This window comes from Cuculus canorus, chromosome 37 (assembly GCF_017976375.1).
Source record: "Cuculus canorus isolate bCucCan1 chromosome 37, bCucCan1.pri, whole genome shotgun sequence".
Classification (NCBI taxonomy): Eukaryota; Metazoa; Chordata; class Aves; order Cuculiformes; family Cuculidae; genus Cuculus; species Cuculus canorus.
This window is the reverse complement of record NC_071437.1, coordinates 547,105-574,908: the sequence shown is the minus strand read 5'-3', so window position 1 is coordinate 574,908 and position 27,804 is coordinate 547,105. Positions and strand designations below refer to the sequence as shown.

Here is a 27,804-nt window from a genome sequence, read left to right as displayed (position 1 = left end):
CATTTTGGAAAGGGCATAAGCGCCATGTTGGAAAGGTCACAGACGCCATCTTGGGAAGGGCATGGAAGGGCGAGGGGCGCCATATTGGGGAGGTCTCAGAAACACAGGGATCCATAGGGGTTGGCACTGGATGGGCTTTGAGGTCCCTTCCAACCCCCCCATCCCATGATCCCACGATCTTGGATATCCCTTCCACCCCAACCTGTTGGACCGAGCGGATCCCGAGGAAGGTGTCGCAGCCCACGGCACAGGGTTGGAACCGGACGGCTTCCGAGGTCCCTTCCAACCCAACCCACTGCGTGATGCTACGGAAAAGCCTTGGAGGGACCCGATCCGAGGCGTGGAGGTGTCCCCGCCCGCGGCACGAGGTCGGATTGGACCATCTCTGAGGTCTTTCCCCACACGAACCCCTCCAGGGTTCTACGATTCCCTTCTGCCCAACCTCGGAGCACTCTGACCCCCACGAAGAAGAGTTTTCTCCTCTCCGTACACCCCCAAACCCCACATTCCCCCACCCCCAACTTTTGTGCCACCGAATAAACGGAGCGAATCCGCTGAAACACTTTCCGTTTCGCCTCCCGTTTCGCTTTGAAGTGGATTTATTTCCCCCACGGGGAAACCTTCTGCTGATTTTCCTCCTCTCGACCCCATCGGCGCCTCTACAACAAAACCCATCACGACGGAAAAGAGCTTCGTAAGAAGTCGGGAACGTTTAATAACAAATTATTCCTTGGAGAGAAGAGGCGTTTGAGCTGCGGAGAGTGAGGAAAGGGCAAAGGTGAAGGTCCTGAGAGTCCGTTCTGCTGCCGGTCGGTACCCGAACGAACGCAAGAGAGTGCCTTTCAAAGCCAAACCCATTCGGTTGAGCTCCGGAGCTGTCGGGGCTAGAAAAGAACCGGTAAAAAAATCTTGGAAATCACACACTTATATTTAATATCTCGAAAGAAAATAGTTAAGAATGCGAGAACTGTGTACAGAGATTAAAAAAATATTCTTTGAAACCATCTGATCTTAAAAATAGACGATAGTAGTGAAGCTTAAAATACACCCATTCGCGTTCCGATGGTTCGAGCGCAAACGCCCCCTCGGTTCCCTCCCGTTAAGGTAACGCCTCGGTGGTTAAAAAGGCGGCGTTGGTCGGGGTCGCTTTCTCGCAGTCCAATTCCACCCCCGTTTTGCTTTTGAGGGACGAAGCGGAACCCTCGTGGCGCAAACTCTGTCGGCGCTCGGCGAGTTTGGAGGCGGAGCGCCCCGCGGAGCCGCTTTGGCTGCCGTTGGTTTGCGAGCAGACGTTGTGGACTTTGGCGGGTTTGGTTTTGGGGTGGTGGTTGTAGACTTTGTACTTCACCAGGAGGATGAAGATGAAAACGAGGACGGAGGCCACGATGATCCCCCCGATAATGATGATCATGGTGCCGCCGAGAAACTGGGCGTGAAGGGAGCGGCACTGTTTGTACTCCTCTTGGGTGGTGAACTCCACGCAGCCGAGCACTCTGGTTGCCGTCAAAGAGGTCAACCCGTCATCGTAAACGGCAAGAACGCAGAGGTCGTACTGGCGTCCTGCAACCAGATCAGTCAAGAAGAAGGATTTACTAGGAGCTGGGATCATCCTGGAAGAGAAAACGAGCACAGTAAACATCCGGGCGGATGGAAACGACGGAGAGATCTCGGCTGGCGGTCAAAAGAAGAAACTACGGGAGCGGAAGAGGAACTCAGGAATCAGAAGAGGCAACAAACACCCCCCGTTCCTTACGTTACTCCATAGGGATTATCCCACCTCGAGGGATCACGGCACCCTAGAGGGGTTTGCCCCATCCCTGGAGGGGTCCCGGGCCACCTCGGATGGGCCTTGAGCAGCCGGACCCGGCGGGAGGTGTCCCTGCCCACAGCACGGGGTCAACCGGGTGACCTTTAAGGTCCCTTCCAACCCCAACCCTTCTATTATCGTACTCAGAAAACCATTAAGGTCGGAGAAGACCCCTAAGCTTTAATGAGACGATGGTTCCAATGACCATAGAATCATGGAATGGTTTGGGCCGGAAGGATCTCAAAGCCCATCCTGGCTCCAACCCCCCTGCCATGAGCAGGGACACCTTCCAGCGGATCAGGGGGCTGCAAGGCCCATCCAACCTGGCCTGGGACACCTCCAGGGGTGGGGCAACCATGGCTTCTTGGGGCAACCACAGCTTCTTGGGGCAACCATGGCTTCTTGGGGCAACCATGGCTTCTGGGGGCAACCATGGCTTCTCGGGGCAACCATGGCTTCTGGGGGCAACCATGGCTTCTTGGGGCAACCATGGCTTCTCAGGGCAACCATGGCTTCTCGGGGCAACCACGGCTTCTCGGGGCAACCATGGCTTCTCGGGGCAACCATGGCTTCTCAGGGCAACCACGGCTTCTTGGGGCAACCACGGCTTCTCGGGGCAACCACGGCTTCTCGGGGCAACCATGGCTTCTCGGGGCAACCACGGCTTCTCGGGGCAACCACGGCTTCTTGGGGCAACCACGGCTTCTTGGGGCAACCACGGCTTCTTGGGGCAACCATGGCTTCTCGGGGCAACCTGGGCCTCTCCACCTTTGCAGGAGAACACTTCTTCTGCAGATCTCCCCTCCATCTCCCCTCTTTCAGCTCAACCCCCTTCTCCCTTCCCTCACCGCTCCCCACATCCCGGCACTAAAGCTCTGCCTTCGTTCCCTCTTCTGCCCTCGAGGTTGAGCTCATTTGTCAAAGAATTGAACCTCTATTGGATCATTTAGGACATCGCTGCTATAAATCCATTGTGGGAAAGACTCAACCGCAGGAGGGAACGTTCCGGCGGCACCGAGGTGAACTGCTGCCGTGCCGGAGGCGCGGTGCCTACTCGCTGCTGACCTCTCCTTCCTCGTTTGCCTTCAAACTTCCCAAAGCTGCCAAAACACTTCTTTTTCCCGACAGGCACCACTGCAAATAACCTCTTTAAACTACGGAAGAATCCGTCTCTCCCGCGTTATCAGAGCTTTACGCTTCACGGAGCTGAAAATAGCCCGGAATGACCGGAAAAGCTGATGGAAACCCGATCTGTTTGGGCTTAGTCATCGTTTCTACTCAATCAGCGGAGCTGGAACGCTTTGGCCTTTGAGATGTCTTCCAAGCCAACTCGTTCCAGGCTCCTCTGACCCGTGGGAAGGGCCGGAAGGCACCTGGGGCAACGTCGGGAGGGATTCTATCACCACAACGCTCGATGGTCCCACCCGACCCCACAGATCACAGCTCAGAGAGTGGCATCTCCCAAACAAACGTCTCCGTTAGCGCCGAGGGGGACGGCAATAACGTTTGGAGCAGGATTGAGTCATGGCCCAGGGGGACACGGCCCTGTCCGAGGCACGGGGTTGGAACTGGGGGGTCTTCAAGGTCCCTTCCAACCCAAACACTTCGATGATTCTACGACCTTTAAGCTCTTTTCCAACCCAAACTCTTCTATGATTCTATGATCTTTAAGCTCTTTTCCAACCCAAACTCCTCTATGATTCTACGACCTTTAAGCTCTTTTCCAACCCAAACTCCTCTATGATTCTTCGACCTTTAAGGTCTTTTCCAACCCAAACTCCTCTATGATTCTACGACCTTTAAGGTCTTTTCCAACCCAAACTCCTCTATGATTCTATGACCTTTAAGGTCTTTTCCAACCCAAACTCCTCTATGATTCTACGACCTTTAAGCTCTTTTCCAACCCAAACTCCTCTATGATTCTACGACCTTTAAGCTCTTTTCCAACCCAAACTCCTCTATGATTCTACGACCTTTAAGGTCTTTTCCAACCCAAACTCTTCGATGATTCTATGACCTTTAAGCTCTTTTCCAACCCAAACTCTTCTATGATTCTATGACCTTTAAGCTCTTTTCCAACCCAAACTCCTCTATGATTCTTCGACCTTTAAGCTCTTTTCCAACCCAAACACTTCGATGATTCTATGACCTTTAAGCTCTTTTCCAACCCAAACTCTTCTATGATTCTATGATCTTTAAGCTCTTTTCCAACCCAAACTCCTCTATGATTCTACGACCTTTAAGCTCTTTTCCAACCCAAACTCCTCTATGATTCTTCGACCTTTAAGGTCTTTTCCAACCCAAACTCCTCTATGATTCTACGACCTTTAAGCTCTTTTCCAACCCAAACTCCTCTATGATTCTTCGACCTTTAAGGTCTTTTCCAACCCAAACTCCTCTATGATTCTATGACCTTTAAGGTCTTTTCCAACCCAAACTCCTCTATGATTCTACGACCTTTAAGCTCTTTTCCAACCCAAACTCCTCTATGATTCTATGACCTTTAAGGTCTTTTCCAACCCAAACTCCTCTATGATTCTATGATCTTTAAGCTCTTTTCCAACCCAAACTCCTCTATGATTCTATGACCTTTAAGGTCTTTTCCAACCCAAACTCCTCTATGATTCTACGACCTTTAAGCTCTTTTCCAACCCAAACTCCTCTATGATTCTACGACCTTTAAGCTCTTTTCCAACCCAAACTCCTCTATGATTCTTCGACCTTTAAGGTCTCTTCCAACCCAAACTCCTCTATGATTCTACGACCTTTAAGGTCTTTTCCAACCCAAACTCTTCGATGATTCTATGACCTTTAAGCTCTTTTCCAACCCAAACTCCTCTATGATTCTTCGACCTTTAAGCTCTTTTCCAACCCAAACACTTCGATGATTCTATGACCTTTAAGGTCTTTTCCAACACAAACTCCTCTATGATTCTACGACCTTTAAGCTCTTTTCCAACCCAAAATCTTCTATGATTCTACGACCTTTAAGCTCTTTTCCAACCCAAAATCTTCTATGATTCTACGACCTTTAAGGCCTTTTCCAACCCAAACTCTTTGATGGTTCTATGACCTTTAAGCTCTTTTCCAACCCAAACTCCTCTATGATTCTATGACCTTTAAGCTCTTTTCCAACCCAAACTCCTCTATGACTCTCAGTTCCAGGCCAGGTTGGATGGGGTTTGACTCAACCCGCTCCGCCGGGACACGTCCCTGTCCGTGGCCAAGGGGTGGAACCGGATGGGCTTTGAGGTCTATCATAGTTTTGAGCTTATCAAAACCTCCCGGTGGGATTATTATTCCTTCTCAAACTCAAAGCTCGCAGCAATTGAAGTCGTTTCCTTAATTAGTTTGTGGGAAAGACGTTTCCCAATGGCGAAACCAAACTGTGTCGTCTGCCAGGAGACCCTCAGCTCTCCAGGGAACGCAAACCTTTTTCCTTGGCCGCTCTTCTCGGGGACGTTTGGTCTTTTCTGATTCTTTGAAATGTCATTTCACGATAACGTCTCGTCAGTCCTTTCCCAAAACCACCTTCGTTTACATCAGATCCTCAAAAGCAGGGGAAGGTTTGGGTTGGAAGGGACCTTCAAGGCCATCCAGACCCACCTCCTGCCATGGGCAGGGACACCTCCCACTGGATCAGGGGCTCCGAGCCCCATCCAACCTGGCCTGGAACCCCTCCCGGGATGGGGCACCACCGCTGCTCCGGGCACCCTGGGCCAGGGCCTTCCCACCCTCCCAGGAGAACATTCCTTCCTAAGATCTCCTCTCAATCTCCTCTCTTTCAGCTCAAAACCGTTCCCCCTCATCCCATCGCTTCATTCCCTGAGCCGTAATTCCGTGCCAGCGTTTCTCCTGCCGCCCGCAGTCAGCCGGGAATGAGTAAAAAACCCTTCGGTGACAACTGTGAAATCCGCTCTCCCAAAGCTTCTGACAAAGCAGCGTTCCAGGGGGTTGGAAAGATTCCCCAACGAGGTCGTCAACACCAACAAACCGAGCCGAGCAGCTTGGGAATAGCACCATGGAATGGGTTGGGTTGGAAGGGACCTTCAAGGTCACCCACGAGCCACGGGCGGGGACACCTTCCACCGGATCGCGGGGTCTCGATATTGGTGTTGTCCATAGGAAAAGGTCGTTGCCGCATCACCTGGAGCCGTTCAAGACCAGGTGGGATGGAGCAACCTCATCCCTTCGGAGGTGTTCCTGCCCTCGGAGGGGGTTAGAACCGGATGGGCTTTGAGATCCCTTCCCACCTAACCCATTCCGTGGTTCCACGATGCGTAAACTCGCCGAGAACGTGTCCTCGGTTTCTCCCTTGAGAGGAAAAAAAACCCCTCAGAAACGGAGAAAAGGGTTCGTTTTGATTGTGGCGTACGCGGCGCCGTTGGGGAAAGGGCAGAGCTGTCGCTCTTGGGGAGAAGGTGACATCTCAGCAGATCCGTAGAGCGATGGTTACATCTGTTGCGTTAAGAGCAGTTGGAATCGGCCACGCGACGTCTGCTCATGAGTTCTGGAATTAGTTCCGCACAGGGCGGTGGGAGAACCTCGGAATTGGGCAAAAATTTCACCCGGAGAAGACTGAGGAGTGGCAAACCCCATTGGACGGATGGAGCGCCTGCGTCCAGCGGCGATGGTGGAACAGACAGACGACACGCGGGGATGGGGGAACAGGAATTTTTGGCCAAGGGAGCCCATGTGTGACATGGGGGGACACACGTGCAGCTCGGTTTGGGTCGGAAGGGACCTCGAAGCCCATCCAGTTCCCACGGGCGGCGACACCTCCCACTGGATCCGGTTGCTCCGAGCCCCATCCAACCTGGCCTGGAACCCCTCCAGGGATGGGGCCGCCACCACGGCTCCGGGGAACCTCTTCCAGGGCCTCCTCATCCTCACAGCTTCCTTCCCAACATCCCATCTCAATCTCCCCTCTTTCAGCTCAAAACCGCTCCTCCTCGTCCTATCCCTCATCAAGAGCTTCCCTGGAGGACCCTTTCCACTCTGCCAACTGCTGGAAGGTCTCCTCGGAGCCTTCTCTCCTCCATTCTGACCGACGCTGTCCCCTTACGGGAGGTCCTCTGAGCCTTTGGATCATCTCCGTGGCCTCCTCTGGACTCCGGAATGACCTTCCGCAGCCCGAAGGTGGCCATGAACTCAGTTGCCGTACAGCAAAGGTTGGAAAGTCCCATTCAACGACCTCTTCCGGAGTCCCATCCGTGCCTACAACTCCCCCACAGCCTCTCCCACCGGAGGAAACCAAAGGCGAAGCCGCGAGCACCCAACAAACCCCCTTTTGGAGCCCCGGCGGCGGCTGCCGATCCATCTCCGCCTTTCCTTTCCTTCCGCGGCTCTTTCCAATACCGATGTCACCGATGTTCTCGCAGATGACAATTAAAGGCGCTTCGTCTTCCAGGCGGCTCCGCCGCTTCCCTGTCGGATACCAACCCGGCATCCTCCCACCCACTCGGCAGAGACCCTCGCTCGCCCGCACCGACTCCTTTCTAGCTCGTAACCACGGCAACCGGAGGATGGATGCCATCCTACCTCAAAGAGCCTCCCGGAATGGGGGTTGGTTTGGTTTTTTAACCACGAGGCAGCTGAGAATCCCTCCGGAGCGTTATGGAAGCGAAACGCCCCTTTCAAGGACTCCGATGCCATTTTCACGCGCGGTTCCGTAATTTAGAAGCTTCGATCGGCAACGGTTGGGATTTGGAAGAGGAACCCCAGCGGAACAGCCATCCTACAGCCCTTCCCACGGGGAAACGCCGCTCCGTAAAGGGATGGATTTGAACCCAAACGCTCAGGTTTAAGGGGGTTTGGGGTTTTTTTGAGACGTGGCGACGTCTTCTTGCAGCTCAGAAAACCAAAGCCGCGTCCTGGATGCACCCAAAGAGTGGGACCAGAAGGGAAGGAGGGAATTCTCCACCTCTACTCCGCTCTCCTGAGACTCCACCTGGAGCCCCGCGTCCGGTTCTGGAGTCCTCAGCAGAGGGAGGACGTGGACATCTTGGAGTGAGACCAGAGGAGGCCATGGAGATGATCCAAAGGGTGGAGGACATCCTGTAGGAGGAGAAGTGGTGGCTGTGCCATCCCTGGAGGTGTCCAAGGCCACGTTGGATGGAGCTCAGGGCCCCTGAGCCGGTGGGAGGTGTCCCTGCCCGTGGGAGGGGGTGGGACTGGAGGGGCTTTGAGGCCTCTTCCAATCCAAACCATTCCATGATTCTAGACTGGTCAGATCCCTCTGGAGATCCTTCCTGTCCTCCATCCATGGATCCACCCTGTCCCGATCCCTCTGGAGATCCTCCATCCATGGATCCCCCCTGTCCCGATCCCTCTGCAGATCCTCCATCCATGGATCCACCCTGTCCCGATCCCTCTGGAGATCCTCCATCCATGGATCCCCCCTGTCCCGATCCCTCTGGAGATCCTCCATCCATGGATCCCCCCTGTCCCGATCCCTCTGGATCTCCTCCATCCATGGATCCCCCCTGTCCCGATCCCTCTGGATCTCCTCCATCCATGGATCCCCCCTGTCCCGATCCCTCTGGAGCTCCTCCATCCATGGATCCCCCCTGTCCCGATCTCTCTGGAGCTCCTCCATCCATGGATCCCCCCTGTCCCAATTCCTCTGGAGATCCTCCATCCGTGGATCCCCCCTGTCCCGATCCCTCTGGATCTCCTCCATCCATGGATCCCCCCTGTCCCGATCCCTCTGGAGATCCTCCATCCATGGATCCCCCCTGTCCCGATCCCTCTGGAGATCCTCCACCCATGGAACCCCCCTGTCCCGATCCCTCTGGAGATCCTCCATCCATGGATCCCCCCTGTCCCGATCCCTCTGGATCTCCTCCATCCATGGATCCCCCCTGTCCCGATCCCTCTGGAGATCCTCCATCCATGGATCCCCCCTGTCCCGATCCCTCTGGAGATCCTCCACCCATGGATCCCCCCTGTCCCGATCCCTCTGGAGATCCTCCATCCATGGATCCCCCCTGTCCCGATCCCTCTGGAGATCCTCCATCCATGGATCCCCCCTGTCCCGATCCCTCTGGAGATCCTCCATCCATGGATCCCCCCTGTCCCGATCCCTCTGGAGATCCTCCATCCATGGATCCCCCCTGTCCCGTCCCTCTGGAGATCCTCCATCCATGGATCCCCCCTGTCCCGATTCCTCTGGAGATCCTCCACCCATGGATCCCCCCTGTCCCGATCCCTCTGGAGATCCTCCATCCATGGATCCCCCCTGTCCCGATCCCTCTGGAGATCCTCCACCCATGGATCCCCCCTGTCCCGATCCCTCTGGAGCTCCTCCACCCATGGATCCCCCCTGTCCCGATCCCTCTGGAGATCCATCCATGGATCCACCCATGGATCCCGGTCCCTCGGCAGAGCTCTCTGCCCTTGAGCGGATCCATACTCCCACTCCCTTTGGTGTCGCCTCCGAACTGTCTGAGGGAGAACCCAACGCCCTCACCCAGATCGTCGGCGAACCTTTGGCTCCACGGTACGGTCGTACCCGGACGGCCTTTGGGCATCTTCCAACGTTGGCATCTTGGGGTGGGGATTTTCTTTCCCTCTTCCCCATATTTTTTTACTCCAATTATGACACTCCATCGGCGTAAAAGGGAACTGAAACCCTCCGACTCCGTTCCTTTGAACATCTACAACCGCCACACTCCTCATCGCCTTCACGCGGTCCATTAAACCGGAGCTTAATTATGGCCGTAAAGACTTTGGAGACCCTCGAGAGGATCTGGGATGGGGTTTAACCGCCTGTGTCCAACCACAGGGCTTTACCGAGGAAAATCAGAGGCAGCCGTTCCCCCCTCAACCCCTCCTTTCTCGTTACCTCTTCCAAACTACCCCATAGGACATTGTATTCCGTACGTTTTAGTTCCGCCGTCAGCTTTGCGGCGGCGCGGCCGCGGGGGCGTTACCTGTACACCAGGATGTCGTCGGCGGAGCTGTTGTACTGAATTTGGTACATCCGAATCCCGGGAAGATGGTGCTGAGAAGGCCATTGGATAAGAGCAGAAGATGACGTCAACTCAGCCACCGCGACCTTCTCCTGCGGAGCCTTTGTTTCGTTGGGAAAGCTCGACTTGGCGGATATAAGGATATCCGAGGGGCTGTTCTCCCGGTCTTTATCGCAGTCGGTGCTGTTGGCGAGGTTGGGGTAAGGGTTGATGAGGAGTTCAACCGGAGCCGTCGACTCTCCGGCGGCGTTGGAGGCGATGCAGGTGAACGTCCCTTTGTCCGACAACGTCGTCACCGAAATATCCAGCGTCCCATTCTCGTAAGAAACCGTCCTGGATGTGTTGGAGACCAATTTCCCATCGGGGGAGATCCAGCGGACGTACGGCTCCGGATCACCGACGGCTTTGCACTTCAAAGAGACACTTTGCCCTTCGGTCACCGTTACTTTTGGGGTTCGGTGAGTTATCATCGGGGGTTCGCAGACAAATTCCTCCTCTTTGATGGACCAAAAGTATTTGCCCATCAGTTCCGGAGGAGAAGCGCAGGTTTCCAGGTCGTCCTCTCTGGTGAGGCGCCTCAACCAGACGAGTTCGCAGTTGCAGTGCAGAGGATTCCCTCCGAAGCTGAGCACCAAAGACGTGATGGGAGATCCTTTGGATTTGGCGTAGACGGGGATTCTGGAAAACAAAGGGTCGGGAGGGATCTTCTTCAACTTATTGGAGGTCATGTCCAGCCGGGCGAGTTTGTGGAGGTTGGAGAAGATCCCCTCGGGCACAAACTCGATGAGGTTATGATCCAAACTGACCGTATTGACGTTGGTCAGTTTGGCGATCGTTTCCCACGGGACGTTCACTAAGTTGTTGTAGGACAGGTCCAGGTCCTCGATTGTTTCAATAAAGTCATCCAACGACCCGGGAGAGATATAGTTTAATTGGTTGTTACTGAGTATTAAATGCCGGAGGTTAATTAAACCTTTGAAGTGGTCCTCGTTGATGTACGTCAGTCGATTACTGTCCAAGTGTAAGGCGTGAAGGCCTTTGAGATCGAAAAACGCGTAAGGCATGATCTGACTGATGGTATTCCTCGAGAGCGTCAAGTGGATCAGGTTGGTCATGTTGGCGAAATCCTTCCTCCTCAGAGTGGTGATGAAGTTGTCCATCAACCTCAGCTCCGCCGTCCTCCGGTCGATGCTGGGGGGCACAAAGAGGAGCCCCGTTTTGGTGCAGAGGATGGTGAAGGACGGCGAGAGGTTTTGACACATGCATCGCTTGGGACACATCATGGCCTTCACAGCTGTGCTGATAACCAGTAGGGAGACAACCAGCCTTTCCATCGTAAGGAAATTCCCGGATCTGGGCGGGAGGAAAGAGAAAACAAGCAAGGAATCCATGTAAATCCGTCGCCAGGGATCAGTTTCCGACGGGGCTTTGGGTACGAGTCCTACGGTTCCACCCTAAAGGCGTTCTCCTCCCACCTCCCCGTCCCCTCGAGGATCGCATCGAGGCAGGAGGCGAAGGATGAACCAGCGTAGAATCGTGGAATGGGTTGGAAGGGACCTCAAAGCCCCCATCCAGGTCCACCCCGTGGGCAGGGGGGACACCTCCCACCGGATCAGGGGCTCCAAGTCCCGTCCAACGTGGCCTTGGACACCTCCAGGGATGGAGCAGCCACCACTGCTCTGGGCACCCTGGGCCAGGGCCTCCCCACCCTCACAGGAGAACGTTTCTCCTCAAGATCTCATCTCAATCTCCCCTCTTTCCACTCAAAACCGTTCCTCTCCATCCCACCCCTGCACTTCCTGACCAAGAGCCCTCTCCCAGCTTTTCTGGAGGAGCTTCTTTCCATACCGGAAGCTGCTCTACGGTCTCTCGGGGTTGAAGAACCCCAACCCCATCCGTTCCGGCTCTGGTTTTGAGACGCCGGCGCCAAAACTGCTTTTAACGAGCGCAGCCATAGAATCGCCGGGTTGGAAAAGACCTCTTGGATCCTCATGTCCATCGCCACGACTTTACAACCCACCATCGCCCCACAACCGCGACATCGTTTGGAGGAGTAATTGCTCGTTGCCGCCTCTCCACTCGTTAATTTTAGTGCCGCGCTCTCCCGTTAGGAGCGTTTAATTCCGCTTTAGCAGAAGAGCCGCTCAAGCGAGAGGGGTTTCGTCCTCATTCCTTATCGCCCACGTGGCGATAATCCATTAAAACGGCGTTAAGAGTTCCTAACGACAAAAATGAGGGAATTACGATATCGTACGGAAGCCCCGTTTGGAATAATTGGGCAACTGTTAATCCTGGCGGGAGGGAAACGATGGAGACATCAGAGTCGAGCGGGGTTCGGATGGAGAGGTGGTGGAAATGGATTGCTTACGGAGAGGATTCGATGGAAAGGGTGGAGAAGTGGGGCTGTGAGAACCTCAGGAGGTTCAACAAATCCAAGAGGGACCTGGATGAGGTGGAGAAGTGGGGCTGGAGAACATCAGGAGGTTCCACCAGGCCAAGGGTGAGGTCCTACCCCTGGGTGGGGGCAATCCCCGGTCCCAATCCAGACTGGGGATGATGGAGAGCAGCCCTGAGGAGAAGGACTTGGGGCGCTGGGGGAGGAGAACCTCAGAAGGAGCCGTCAACGAGCGCTCACAGCCCAGAAACCAACGGCGTCCTCGGCTGCGGCAGAAGCTGTGTGGCCACCAGGGAGGGGATTCGATCCCTCTGCTCCTCTCTGGTGAGACCCAACCTGGAGGATTGTCTCCAGTTCTGGAATCCTCAGCAGAAGAAGGAGATGGAGCTGTTGGAACGCGTCCAGAGGAGACCACGAGGATGATGTGAGGGCTGAGAACCTCCCGTAGGAGGACAGGCTGAGAGGGTTGGGGTTGGTCAGCGTGGAGAAGGCTCCGAGGAGACCTTAGAACGACCTTCCGGTGCCTGAAGGGGCTCCAGGAAAGCTGTGGAGGGGCTGTTCCTAAAGGGATGGAGTGATGGGACGAGGGGGAACGGGGATGAACTGGAGAGGGGGGGATTTAGACGGGACATGAGGAGGAATTGCTTCACCGTGAGGATGAGGAGACCCTGGAAGAGGTCTCCCAGGGAAGCGGTGGCTGTCCCATCCCTGGAGGGGTTCCAGGCCGGGTTGGATGGACCTTGGAGGGGGTTTGGAGGACAAACCAACTGCTGTATTGAGATGACCACTACCTTCATCCTCACCTTGGAGAGGATGGAAGAGAAACAACCCACGCGACACAACCAAACTGCATCATAACCTCCTGAGAGACCTCATCTGGAGGACTGCGTCCGGTTCTGGAATCCTCATCGTAAGAAGGAGATGGAGCTGTTGGAACGGGTCCAGAGGAGCCCACAAAGATGATCAGAGGGTTGGAGGACCTCCCATAAGGGGAGAGGCTGAGAGAGTTGGGCTTCTTCAGCCTGGAGAGGAGAAGGCTCTCGGCCAACCCGGGCCAGATCCTCACCACCTTCACCATAAAGAGTTTCTTCCCAATGTCCTAAAGCCAAACACAAGGAGGGGATTGGAGGACAAACCACCAACTGCACTGACACGGCCACCATCCCGACTTTGGAGGCCACAGAAGAAACCCACACGACACAACCAAACCGCACCATAACCTCCCTCTCCTGATTAAAACGCCCTCAACCACCCGAGGAACGTTAAGATCCCGTTGACCTCAACCGTGGATCTCCGGGATTTTTGACCTTCCAGAAGGCTACGGCTGCTCCTGAAAGCTGAAAGCTTTCCAAACGGCGCTGCTTGGAGCGTAACGAGTATTGTCGTCTCCATTACGGCCTTTAAAAGCTACGGCAGAGAAGAGCCTCGTCAGCATCCCCGTAATTAAATGCTTCGCAAAGCACCACGAGATGTTCCGCTTGGGGAAAAGCGCGATGGAAATCCACGCTGCCGAAGGAGAACCATCCAAAACCGCCATCCCTTTGCTCCTCTGCCCATTTAAAAGGTTGTTGCGCTCTTCCAGAAAGCTCTACTTTAGACATTCAAGTAGGATTGACCTCGCGGTGACCTCAAAACTTGAAAGCTTTTTCCTAACTCGTCGAGAGTTTTGGCTGAAGAAACAACAGATTAATTCATCTTTAATGCTCGGCGGTCTCGGAGGTTTCGTTCCTACCCTAAAAACGACTCCTAAGGCCTCTCGGGGTCACAGAAGGTATTTTTAGGTGGAAGAGAAGAGGTTGAGATGAGATCTTGGAGAGAAATGTCCTCCTGCGAGGGCGGAGAGGCCCTGGAAGAGGTTGTCCAGGGAAGCGTTGGCTGCCCCATCCCTGGAGGGCTTCCAGGCCAGGTTGGGTGGAGCTCGGAGCTCCTGATCCGGTGGGAGGTGTCCCCACCCATGGCAGGAGGTGGAACTGGATGGGCTTTGAGATCCCTTCCAACCCATCCCATGATTCTATGAAAGAGCCCTCCCAGAGAGCGGCTTTGCTCCGTTTGGGTTGGGCGTTACTCGGACCGAGGCACTGGGAGGGGTGTAGATGTCCATGATGGTGACTCCAAGCTTGAAGGCACCACCAGAACCTTCTCCAGTTCCATACTGGGAGCACTGGGAGGCACTGGGAGGGGTGTAGATGTCCACGATGGTGACTCCAAGCTTGAAGGCCCCACCAGAACCTTCTCCAGTTCCATACTGGGAGCACTGGGAGGCACTGGGAGTGGTGTAGACGTCCATGATGGTGACTCCAAGCTTGAAGGCACCACCAGAACCTTCTCCAGTTCCATACTGGGAGCACTGGGAGGCACTGGGAGTGGTGTAGACGTCCATGATGGTGACTCCAAGCTTGAAGGCACCACCAGAACCTTTCTAAACAATGTTCGGCCGGATGGCCGAAGCCGCCCCCCGCGAGCCGCGCTTTCCTCGCGACGAGAAAGCGATCGTTTCTCCGTTGAGCGACGCTGACGCGTCCTCAGCTCCGAGAGAGTCCCATCAAACCGCGGCGCTGGAATGACTCATCGGAACGCGCTAATGGATTAACGCTCGGGGAGCCGAGGGCGGCGCAAAGGTTGACGAGGGACAGTTGACACCATCTCATCATTCTATTTGCAGAGGAACAGAGGTCACGCACCCTCTGACCAAAGCAAAACAACCCCTCTGTACGAAGCAGAGAGGTCACAATCGGCCGCGTGTAATTATTGCTGCTGAAGAAGGAGAGGAACTGAGGACACGAAGAGGGCAAAGCTACCGCTCCGGCCACCACGGAGGCTCCTACAGCTCAGTAACCGGGAAGAGCACGGCACGAGGCTGCAGGATACGCCGGCTGAGCGTAGCAAATTCACACCCAAGTCCTCGGCACGTAACTACGCCGAGGAGGTGAGCGGACCCCACGTTGTCACCTTCTGGAAGGCGATGGGGGCTCCTCTGCTATCTTCCTGCCGTGGACAATGACCTCTCGGGTCTCAAGGAGAGCTAAATTGGCACCAAAGTGCTGTTTTACACACGGAAAGCGCGACGGAGGCTGTGATCCGATGAAGTTACAGCCGAGAGGCCTCGTTAAGAGCCCTTTAGGGGGTTCTCCTGCTCTCTCCTAAATGATTAGAGGACCTCGAGAAGCGGCGATGAAACCCTTGAAGTGAAATTCTTCTCCGTGGCAGAGGAACGGGACTTGAGGTGACACCAAATCCTTTCTCTATCCTTTAAGAACGCATCAGGTCACCAATCAACGTATAACGATGATGGAGAGCCTCATAGAATCATTAAAGCTGGAGAAGACCTCCAGGTTCCTCCAGCCCAACCCCACCACGCCAACGAAACCATTTGGGTTCATGGTTGGACTCGGTGATCTAAGAGGTCTTTTCCAACCTAGTGAGTCCATGTCCCCAAGTGCCACATCTACACGGGGGTTTTTTGACCCCTCCAGAGATGGAGAGTCCACCACGAGAGCCATCAAAGCCTTTGACCAACACTCACTTCCCTGTGGCACCCAACGACGCCGGCGGGGGGAAACCGGGGGCTCTTTGGACCCGAGAATCACAGAGTCGTTAAGGTTGGAGAAGACCTCTAAGCTCATCCAGTCCCACTAAACCATGTCCTGAAGGGCCACACCTACACCTCCAGCGATGGAGACGCCGCCACCACTGCCACACCTTCCCAGCTCCTCATCCGCCGCTTGGAATCATGGAATGGGTCGGGTTGGAGGGGACCTCAAAGCCAGTTCCACCCTTGGGTAGGGACACCTCCCACCGGATCAGGAGCACGAAGGGGATGAAGTCCTGAGTTCTTGACCAGTCATGGAAGCTGTGGAGAAGAGGAGGCTCCAGGGAGCCCTTGGAGAAGCTTCCGGTATGGAAAGAGGCTCCAGAAGAGCTGGGGAGGAGCTCTTGATCAGGGAGTGCAGAGATAGGAACTATCTCTGGAGCACAGAGACTTCTTGAAGGACACGGGGACATCCGAACCGCCTTAATTCATTGCTAATCGGGGTAGGGAAGCCTGAGGAGAAAGGGGATCTCCTCCGAGCCCTCCTATTGCCGGGAACGGAGGAGGTTTCTTCATCGGTGGAGCACAGGATGAGAGAAACCCAGCTCCAAGCAAGCTGGAGAACATCTCCTTCAAGCTCAGAGCTGCTTTAATTCACCCAAGTGCAGCCGCGTTAGCGCCGCTCTGCGCCCGAGGTTGATTATTCCCGGCTCCGTCGGCGCTGATCCACCTCCCACCACGCGCTGACGCAGCTGAACGCGGCTGCCGAAGTCGTTTGGAGGCTTCTGCAGCAGAACCAGAGGTGAGGAGGCTCTTAGGGAGCTGTAAGAGCCAATTGGAACTCGTTCCTCCTTAAAAGTAAGGATCCGTGCCCGGAGATCAGCAGCTTCCAGGTCCCTCCGGGGAAAGGTTCAGCTTTGCCTCCGGTTGCCAGAGCTGCAAAGTCGAGCAGCGTATGTAGGGCAGCTGCAGAGACAGCTCAAAAACCACCGCCGCCACGCAAAAAAAATCACAAAACCCCCAGAAAATGGGAAAAAAAACCCCCAAAAAATACACCCCACGCAGCAAACGCGCAGAAACCCACCAAAAGAACCCAAAAAATAACAGGAAAACCCCATCCCACGTGCGACCAACACACAAAAACCCAACCAGAACCACCAGAGAACATCAAAACCAACATAAAACCCCACCCTACGCAGCAAATAAGTGCAGAAACCACCAAAGGAATGGAGAAAACACCAAAAATAACCCAGAAAATGCACTGCGGCCACCAGAGGTGCAAAAAGGATCCCCATCAAAACCAGCCAGAAAATAGGAAAAAGCCACAAAAGCCATTGCAGTCCTGAAAATGGCAAAAACCAACACGAAACCCACCAAAATCCCCCAAAAATGGCAAAACCCAACAGAAAACCCACCAAAATCCCCAGAAGATGGCAAAAACCAACTCAAAACCCATCAAAACCCCCAGAAAACCACCAAAATACAACACAAAAACCACCCTACGAAGAAAAGATACACCGAAACCACCAAAAGAACCTAGAAACCCCCCTGGTCCTGCTGGCCACGCTTCTCTTGATCTGCCCCAGGTTGGTTTCTGGGCTGTGAGCGCTCATTGACGGCTCCTTCTGAGGTTCCCCTCCCCCAGCGCCCCAAGTCCTTCTCCTCAGGGCTGCTCTCCATCATCCCCAGTCTGGATTGGGACCGGGGATTGCCCTCACCCAGGGGTAGGACCTCACCCTTGGCCTGGTGGAACCTCCGGAGGTTCTCCAGCCCCACTCCTCCACCTCATCCAGGTCCCTCCTGGCCTGGTTGAACCTCCTGATGTTCTCCAGCCCCAATTCTCCACCTCATCCAGGTCTCTCTTGGCTTTGTTGAACCTCTTGAGGTTCTCCAGCCCCACTTCTCCACCTCATCCAGGTCCCTCTTGGCCTGGTTGAACCTCCTGATGTTCTCCAGCCCCACTTCTCCACCTCATCCAGGTCCCTCCTGGCCTGGTTGAACCTCCTGATGTTCTCCAGCCCCACTTCTCCACCTCATCCAGGTCCCTCCTGGCCTGGTTGAACCTCCTGAGGTTCTCCAGCCCCACTTCTCCACCTCATCCAGGTCCCTCTTGGCCTGGTGGAACCTCAGGAGCTTCTCCAGCCCCACTTCTCCACCTCATCCAGGTCCCTCTGGATGACATCCTGTCCTTGGATGGATTTATAGGTCCCCTCTCCCCCCCCCCTCATTCCATCCCACGTTTCTACACTGAAGGAACCGTTCCACTGGTGCGTAAGGATATAATTAACACAGAAATCCGCGGCCCCGGAGCAGATTGCGTTTCTAACGAAGCGCAGGAGGAGGATTAAGACCCCTAAATGCCATTCGAACAATTCGCAGCACCTTCGCTTCTCCTCATCCTCCACTTTTCCACCCAACAAAGCCAAACACTCGCCTGAAACCTCTACGGCTGCCAAAGAACTCCCCGAGCGGCGCTCCCGACGCTGCTCGTTAGCGAGGCGTGGGGGCTAAATTAGGAGTTCAGGGAAGGAAGGATGGAATTAGCCAACGGGAAGGAGCTGAGGAGCTGCAGAAAGCCCAGCGCTTGGATAAAAATATTCCTACAAGGGGCATTTTATCTCAGAGCGTCGATATTTGGGTCCATTAAGGCAGTTTTTATTCGGTTTCTCCATCCCGGCTCCTTTAATAGCACCGTTGGCTTCCTCGGCTCGGGAATGATCAGTCAGGGGGTTGGGGAACTCCCTTCTTTTCTCCTCTGCTGGGAAATTAATTTGCAATTCAGATCTCCGTTTGCGGTGACTCAAGGAGGAACGTGCGGAAAAAAAAAGGAAAGAAACGAACCCCGGGCTTCAAAATGAGAATAAAACCTCCGCGAGGGCCACGAGTTGAAGGTGGAGGAGATCCTTCAGCTCCTTTGAAGTAGGGGAGGTGTCATAAAATCGTGGAATGGCGGAATCGGTCATAAAAGTCACGGAGTTACGGAATCGGTCATAAAAAACCCATGGAATTGTGGAATCCCGACGCGCTCCAACAGCTTCAGGTAAAGCAAAACAAAGTCAAAAGGTGACGAAATGTCAAGAAAGGGCGACAGCGCTCGGAGCCAAAGGTCCCTTCCCTACACATTCCAACCAACAGGAGGTCAAGACCTCCGTCAAGAGGCCACGGGGCGGCCCCGACCTCCTCTTTCTCCTCATTAATCCGGCAAATAAAGCCAATCCCTTTCGGCACAGGAATTCCCACCCCACGAAACGCTGCTGCGACTCATTCTTATGCAAATGTCCCTCGGAGAGACACAAATCCAAGAGGAACCACGAGCGGAGACATCCGGCCCTCCCTCCGGCATCTGCCGCTCAAAGGAACTCAAAGGAGTAAGAAGCTGAGGAAGAATCGGGACCAGAAGGACAGACCTTGGCGCTGAGGTGCTCGTTGGTGCTCGGGACCTCCTCAAACTCATCCTCTGCACCCCAAATCCACCTTAAATTCGAGTGATTTGGAACGGCGGAATGGGTTGGGTTGGAAGGGTTGGTCAAAACCCATCCAGTTCCACCCCGTGCCGTGGGCAGGGACGTCTCCCACTGGATCAGGGGCTCCGAGCCCCATCCAACCTGGCCTTGGACACCTCCAGGGTGGCTGCGCCACCACCTCTCAGGGCAACCTGGGCCAGGAGAACCCTCGCAGGAGAACATCTCTCCCATCTCAATCTCCCGTCTGTCATCTCAAAGCCGTTCCCCTTGTCCTCTTTGGTCAGGAGCCCCTCCCCAGCTTTCCTGGAGCCCCTTTCTCCACTGGAAGCTGCTCTGAGGTCTCCACGGCACCTTCTCTTCTCCAGGCTGAACAACCCCAACTCTCTCAGCCTGTCCTCACATGGGAGGTTCTCAGCCCTTGGATCATCTCCGTGGCCTCCTCTTGGCCTCACTCCAACACCTCCGTGTCCTTCCTGGGCTGAGGACTCCAGAAGTGGTCCAGGTGACGTCTCACCAGGGCCGAGAGGCAAAATCTCCTCCCTCGCTGATGGTCCTTTGGATGCACCCAGGACACGGTTGGGTTCCTCTGAGCGCCTGTTGCCGGCTCCGATCCAGCGCGACGTCCCCGCCCGCGGCACGGGGGTTGGAACGAGATGATCTTTAAGGTCCCTTCCAACCCAAACTATTCCATGATCCACGTGGAGCTTCTCCTCCCACAGCACCTCAAGACCTTTTCCCTCAGGGCTTCTCCCAATCCATTCTCCCTCCGGCTTCGATTTGGGATAACTCCTCCCCCCCTCCATCCCACCTTTGAGAAGGAAAAAAACCCTTAATAACGTACAATTGGGGTTGAATAAAACGCGGAGCGCAGCGGACGATGCCCGAAGGGCGATGACCCGGTTTAGCGCTGCTTCTGCGCATCGCGTCTCAGGATGGAAGGAAATCAGAAGAGAGGGGAAAATGTGCCGTCACAGCAAAATCTGCAGCTCCAAAGCGCCGGGAGGAATCAGCGCACCTCAAAGACCTCCACGGCATCGCGGCGTTGCCTACGCCGCAGCCCTTTCTCCAGGGGGAAAAAGCGAGAAGGAGGTGAGGAACGTCAAGAAATGGGTTGGGTTGGAAGGGATCTCAAAGCCCACCTGGGTTTCACCTCTTTGCTATGGGTGGGGACACCTCCCGCTGGCTCAGGGGGCTCTGAGCCCCATCCAACCCAGCTCTGAACACCTCCGGGGATGGGGCGGCCACCACTTCCCTGGGCCACCCGGACCTCACCACCACATGGGAGAACGTTTCTCCTCAGGATCTCATCTCAATCTCTTTCAGCTCAAAACCCTTCTCCTCCTCCGATCCCTGTCCTCCCTGATGAAGATCCCTCTCCAGACCTCCTAGAGGCCCTCTTTAAGGACCGCCCCAACGACCGCTCATGGTACCCATCCAACTTTTTAGCTCCGAGAAGCTCCGGGAGCCCTCATGACCTCGACAAGCCATCAAGGGACCAAGAAGAACTCAAAGCCGCCTCGTTGCTTCGAGCGCGTTCAGCACGGAGAAGAAGTTGGGTTGGTCGCCCGTGGTGTTGTTCATCCTCAGGAGCAGCTGAGGAGCACAGACGGCGGCTCCAAGCACTGCTACTTCCAAACGTCACCCATGGAACCCATGCCAGGAACCACGCTTGGTTCCAGCTGGAAACAAAGAGCAATTCCACGCCAGGAATCTCTTGCGGTGGAGGAGTAGAAAGAAATAGGTTCAATTCTACAACAAAGCTCAGAGGAGGGTTTTCAAACCCCAAAGAGAAGGAAAGAGGTGGTGTGTCAACCCCGGCCACAGCGAAGAAACACCCGGAAGCCTCGGAGGGAGCCTCACTGCCCCTTTTGGTCCTGAATGTCACAGCTCCTGAAGGACTCTCAGCTGCTCTGCAGCCTTCACAGACCTCCAGCCAAGTGGTGGCCTTTCACCGCAGGGTCTTCTCCTCCAGACCAACCTTTGTACCTTCCAGGCACAACAGGGCAGTGGATCCAAGGCTCCCGGGGGATTATTCGCCGGGAAAACGTGTTTTCCCGTGAGGGCGGTGGCCCAGGTCGCCCAGCAAAGTCATGGAGGTCTTCAAGACCAGGTGGGATGGGGCTTGGAGCAACACGGAGTGGAAGGTGTGGACCTGGATGGGCTCTCAGGTCCCTTCCAACCCATGGTGGGACGCTACGAATGGGGTTTGGAGCAACCTGATCCAGTGGGATTCGCGGCAGGGGGTGGAACTGGGTGGGATTGGAGGTCCATTCCAACCCAAACCTTCCACCATTCATGGTACGCGACAGCGGATCGATGGTGGCATTCCGTCCGCCTGCTCTGGTCTGGGCTTTTCTGTTTCTGCCTAATAAAGAGTGATGGAAACCATCTCTTTTGCCACACGTTCCCCTGTCTGTCCTGGTCACGGGCCAAGTCTGGGCAGGAGGTCACGGACCTACATGCCCGTAAGCTCACCCCGGTGTGACAAACCGCGTCGCCAGGCCCGGGGTTGGCCGGGACTCGGCCACAGCTGGTGGCTCCTGCTGGGACGTTGGTTCATGTCCTTTCGATGCGTAATACGAACCCCAATCTGTCTGCAAAATGTTGTGCGTAGGAGTATCTCAAACGGTTCCTTCTCAGCGTAAAGCTCTGCCCCGGCTGTTGGTTGGAGCTCAAAAAGGAGCTGAGAAAAATCACATCCAGCACTACCTGATGATCAGAGAACCACGGAACGATCGGGGTTCGAAGGGACCTCAAAGCCCCTCCAGTTCCTACTCACTACCACGGGAGGGGAGACCTTCTACCGGATCTTCTGGCCTGGGTTGCACAGAGAGGTCATGGCTACCCGACCCTGGACGGTGTTCCAGGCCAGGTTGGATGGGACCTGATCCAGCGGGAGGGGTCCCTGATCCAGCGGGAGGGGTCCCCGATCCAGCGGGAGGGGAGGTGGAACTGGATGGGCTTTGAAGTCCCTTCCGACCCACCCCATTCCTTGATGATCACCACCTCCTTCTTGGTTTTTCCCCCCTGGAGAAGGGGCTGCCAGGTGGACAATGCCATGATGGCTCCACCCGCTTGAGAAGATCTCAGTGCCAGAGCCGTTCCCACACTCTCCATCGTTATTCCACAGCTTGAAGAAGCTGGAGAAGAGCTTCTACAGCCCCGGGGAGCGGTGGCTGCCCCATCCCTGGAGATGGCCAAGGCCAGGTTGGATGAGGCCATGAGCAGAGCCGGTGGGAGGTGTCCCTGCCCATGGCAGGGGTTGGACCTGGATGGGCTTTAAGGTCCCTTCCGACCCGAACTAATCCACTGCTCTATGATTTCATACAAATTCGAGCGAAGAAGGGAGGAAGGTCCCGCGCTCGATGGCACCGATGGGCCAAGAAGCTGTCACCGCCCCATTTCATTGACAGCCTGGAGGAAAACCCACTGCAAACACCCACCGAGCAGAGCTGGTGAGCAGAGCTGGCTGAAGAAAGAGAGGAAAAGCTTGAAGTTAAAATCATGAAGGTTGGAGAAGACCTCTGAGCTCATCCAGTCCAACCATCAGCCCAACTCCTACTCCACCGTGTCCCAAAGTGCCACGTCGATATGGTTTCTGAAGCCCCTCCATGGATGGAGATTCCAGCGGCCGCTGCCCCGGGAATCCTCTGGATAACCCTTTGGGGGGTGAAATTCTCCCTAAGGTCCAATCCAACTTGAGGCCATTTCCTCTCATCCTATCCCTCGTTCCTCTGGAGAAGAGCCCAGCAACCCACCTCGCTCCAACCTCCTTTCCAGGAGCTGAAGAGAGAGATGAGGTCTCCCCTCAGCCTCCTCTCTCCAGACCAATACGCCCCGGGTCCCTCAGCCCTCTCTCTGGTCCTCCAGACCCTTCTCCAGATGTTCTCCAGCCCCTTAAGGTCCTCCATGGCCCAGAACCGAACCCAGGATTGAAGGTGTGACCTCACCAACACCCAATCCATGAGGACCATCCATCCCTACTCTTGGTGGCCACACCACGGCTGAGCCGAGCCAGGAGGCTCTTGGGCTTCATGGCCACTTGGGCCACCGTTTGGCTCACGTTCATCCGTTATCCACCAACGCCCTCAGGTCTTTCTGTTCCACCAACGATTCAATCCCCTTCCAAACCCATCCCTGGTTCCAGCAGCCCTGGGAGCATCCGTGCGAAGCCCAGATGAGCAATGAGATAATTCCCACCGGGAAATCACAGGTTCCATCTCTTCGAACTCCTTCTCCTCCCCTAAAGCCGACACGGAAAGAGCCCTCTCGTGGCGAACACAGCGAGAAAACGCTGCACCGGAGACAAACCCTCAGTGGTGGCACCAGGGGAGCTTGTTGGGAGCAACGGGAAAGTGCTGCAAAGCCGGCAACCTCGGAGCCACCTGGGCTACCAACCTGCCAAGACTGGGCTACCAACCTGCCAAGACTGGGCTACCAACCTGCCAAGATCGGGCTACCAACCTGCTAAGATTGGGCTACCAACCTGCCAAGACTGGGCTACCAACCTGCTAAGATCGGGCTACCAACCTGCCAAGATTGGGCTACCAACCTGCCAAGACTGGGCTACCAACCTGCCAAGACTGGGCTACCAACCTGCCAAGATCGGGCTACCAACCTGCCAAGACTGGGCTACCAACCTGCCAGGATTGGGCTACCAACCTGCCAAGATTGGGCTACCAACCTGCCAAGATCGGGCTACCAACCTGCCAAGATTGGGCTACCAACCTGCTAAGATCGGGCTACCAACCTGCCAAGACTGGGCTACCAACCTGCCAAGACTGGGCTACCAACCTGCCAAGATTGGGCTACCAACCTGCCAAGACTGGGCTACCAACCTGCCAAGACTGGGCTACCAACCTGCCAAGACCGGGCTACCAACCTGCCAGGATTGGGCTACCAACCTGCCAGGATTGGGCTACCAACCTGCCAAGATCGGGCTACCAACCTGCCAAGACTGGGCTACCAACCTGCCAAGATTGGGCTACCAACCTGCCAAGGCTGGGCTACCAACCTGCCAAGATTGGGCTACCAACCCATAAACCCGGATTCCAACCCGGAAACCCTGGATTTCCAACCCAGAAAATCACCCAAGAGATTAAAACCATAGAATTCCTCAATTATATGAAGGTCACAGTGGGAATAATAATAACGACCACTTTCCGGTCAATTATGATCTCGTAGGGCCGTCAAAAATCCGATATTAATCCCAACCGCCCTCCATTTCTGCTTCTTTTGGAATGAAAAAAGGTGCGTTTAGGGTTTAAAAATACACGGAGTGGTTTATATCCTTCCTCGGAAGAGTTTTCACTCCTTTACCTGCAGTAAAAACCAAACGATTCAGCTCTGAGAGGGGATTTTGGGGCTCTTTTGGCGCTAAACCCTTCTTGGCCGAAACCGCTTTGCTTTCCCAGCTGTTTTCCAGGCAACGAGGCCCCTCCATCCTTCTGCCGCTTTGCTCCCAGCGTGTGGCCGGAGGAGAATTCCTCCTCTCGGAGCACGTTCCGCCGTCTCTGCAGTCTTTTTTTTCCCACCCCCCTCTCTTTGGATTGCAGAGCATCACCTTAACCCGGGGCTCAATGACGGCGCTGTCGCCTCACCGCGGCGGCCAAAGCGTGGGCGATTCCACCCCGAGGGAGCGACCACGCCGCAAAGGTCCTTCGCCTTCGCTCCCGTGGCTTTTTACACCCCTCCAACCCTCACGGAAAGGATTTCAAACCCTAAAAATAAACGGCTCATAAACCGCTCGGGTAACCGTTGCCATGAAAATAGCGCTTCCGAAAGAGATGAGGGGGGAAAAAAAGGCAAAAATGGGGGAAACCCCAAACGAAAGCATCGCGAAGCGGCGTTGCGATGAGTCCGAGCTGCCCGGTGGGAACCCTTCTGCCCCCCAAAACCCCCCCTGCGGGCGCTCTGCGCCGCGCGTTCGGCGCCGCCGCATTCTCGGGGCTCGGCGCGATGCAAAGGGTGGGTCCTCCCTCTCCTCTTCTTTTTGGGGCGAAGAGGTAAGAGGCGAACGCGGCTGACAATGACACTGCAATTTATCCCAAACTCTCGGAGGGGAGGATAATAAAGCACAAACGCACGGCGCGGAGGGGCTCCCGGGATTCTTTGCTGACCCCCTACGCAGCGCCAGAAGCCGCAAAAGAAGAGGACGACCCTTGAGGGGGGCGGTTAATAAGTCCCAAACCCATCGCTCCCAGGGGCTCCCGGGATTATCTTTGACCCTACGCCAACGCTAAAAGCGAGGAAAGCAGGGGGTGAACGTTGAAGGAGGGTTAAGTCTCAAACCCATCCCTTAGAAGGGCTCCTTTCCTCATTCTCCTCACCTGACGCGATGTTTAAAGCCAGAAAAGAGGGGGGCAAACATCGAGAGGGGTTAATAAACCACTGAACCATCCCTTGGAGGGGCTCCTTGGCTTATTTTCCCACCTTAGGTGATGCTAAAAGCCAGAAAAGCGGAGAAGGGACATTGAGGGGGTCAATAAACCACCGAACCATCGCTTGGAGGGGCTCCTCGTCTTTATTTTCCGACCCTGCACGACGCTAAAAGCGAGGAAAGCAGAGGATGAACGTTGAAGGAGGGTTAATAGGTCCCAAACCCATCCCTCGGAGGGGCTCCTTGGCTTATTTTCCGACCCTACGCGATGCTAAAGGCCAGGAAAGCAGAGAACGGACATCGAGGGGGTCAATAAACCACCGAACATCGCTTGGAGGGGCTCCTCGTCTTATTTTCCCAACCCTACGTGGTGCTGAGAGGCAGAGAAGCGGAGGATGGACGCCCAAGGGGGGGTGCATAAAGCTCAAACCCATCCCTCGGAGGGGCTCCTTGGTTTATTTTCCGCCCTTACGCGACGCTGAAGGCCAGAAAAGCTGAGAACGGACACTGAGAGGGTCCATAAACCACCGAACCATCGCTTGGAGGGACTCCTCGTCTTATTTTCCGAGCTCAGGTGATGCCACAAAGCGGAGGACAAATGGGGGGGGGGGGGGTTAATTAATCAAAGAGCCATCCCTTAGACCGTCTCCCTTCCTCATTATCCTGACCTGAGAGGAGGTTTAAAGCCAGAAAAGGGAAGAGGACACAAGAAATGAGGAGAGGGGAAGAGCCGCAGCTCTGCCGGGGATGCTCGGGCGGGGGAGAGGGATCAGCGCATCCCGGCGGGGATAACGGCAAAGGCTCTCCTGCCTCTTTCCCCCCCTCCCTCGTTACTCACCTCTCTCGTGGCGACCCTAAAGGGGTGGCTGCCCCCTCCCCGCCGTTCCCCCGCCGCCCATGCCCGGTTGCAGCTCCGCTCGGGCGGGGAACGGCGGGGGAAGCCGCCCCGGCAGAGCCGCGGGGCTGAGCCGCTGCCGCAGGGGCCGCCCCGCCCCGGCTCCGCTCCGAGGAGGAGGAGGAGGAGGGAGAAGAGAGGGGGAGGAGGGAGAGCTGCCCCGCCTTACAAATGCGGCCCCGGTGCGGGGAGAGGCGGGGCGAGAGCGCTCGGGAAGGAGTGGTACCCGGGCTGCATCCCGGGGATGCGGAGAGCAGCAGCATCAGCAGCAGCATCCTGCTCGCAGGGGTCCAGAACATATCAGCAGCAGCATCCTGCTCGTGTTGGTCCAGAGAGCAGCAGCATCTTCCTCGTAGTGGTCCAGAACATATCAGCATCAGCATCCTGCTCGCAGGGGTCCAGAGAGCAGCAGCATCCTGCTCGCAGGGGTCCAGAACATATCAGCAGCAGCATCTTCCTCGTAGTGGTCCAGAACATATCAGCATCAGCATCCTGCTCGTAGTGGTCCAGAGAGCAGCAGCATCTTCCTCGTAGTGGTCCAGAGCACCTCAGTATCCTGCTCACAGTGGTCCAGAACATATCAGCATCAGCATCCTGCTCGCAGGGGTCCAGAGAGCAGCAGCATCTTCCTCGTAGTGGTCCAGAGACCATCAGCATCCTGCTCACAGGGGTCCGGAACATATCAGCATCTCAGTCATAGTGGTCCAGAGAGCATCAGCATCTTCCTCGTAGTGGTCCAGAACATATCAGCATCAGCATCCTGCTCGCAGGGGTCCAGAACACATCAGCAGCAGCATCCTGCTCGTGTTGGTCCAGAACACATCAGCATCTCACTCATAGTGGTCCAGAGACCATCAGCATCCTGCTCACAGGGGTCCGGAACACATCAGCATCTCACTCATAGTGGTCCAGAGAACATCAGCATCAGCATCCTGCTCACAGGGGTCCAGAACACATCAGCATCTCACTCATAGTGGTCCAGAGAACATCAGCATCAGCATCCTGCTCACAGTGGTCCAGAGAGCAGCAGCATCCTGCTCGTGTTGGTCCAGAATGCATCAGCATCAGCATCCAGCTCACAGGGGTCCAGAACACATCAGCATCTCACTCATAGCGGTCCAGAGAGCATCAGCATCTTCCTCGTAGTGGTCCAGAGTACCTCAGCATCCTGCTCATAGTGATCCAGAGACCATCAGCATCCTGTTTGTGTTGGTCCAGAACACATCAGCATCAGATCCTGCTCACAGTGGTCCAGGACGCATCAGCATCTCAGTCATAGTGGTCCAGAGAGCATCAGCATCAGCATCTTCCTCGTAGTGGTGCAGAGCACCTCAGCATCCTGATCCTGGTGGTCCCCAGAGC

General features: G+C 55.5%; 1 protein-coding gene across 2 annotated transcripts; it reads right to left on the bottom strand.

Annotated features, from left to right (window-relative positions):
- Nucleotides 1-697: 697 nt before the first annotated feature.
- LOC104065985 (leucine-rich repeat and fibronectin type III domain-containing protein 1-like protein) lies at nt 698-26,571 on the bottom strand. Of its 2 annotated transcripts, none has more exons than XM_054052813.1 (3): nt 26,386-26,571; nt 9,742-11,133; nt 698-1,610 (listed from the first exon to the last, which is right to left on the bottom strand). In XM_054052813.1, the coding sequence occupies exons 2-3, from the start codon at nt 11,112-11,114 to the stop codon at nt 1,100-1,102; spliced, it is 1,884 nt and encodes a 627-aa protein (XP_053908788.1). In that variant the 5' UTR covers nt 11,115-11,133; nt 26,386-26,571; the 3' UTR covers nt 698-1,099. The 2 variants fall into 2 exon arrangements, with proteins under 2 accessions (XP_053908788.1, XP_053908790.1); XM_054052815.1 differs by having other exon boundaries at nt 1,372-1,560; nt 26,386-26,521.
- Between the last annotated feature and the right edge of the window lie 1,233 nt (nt 26,572-27,804).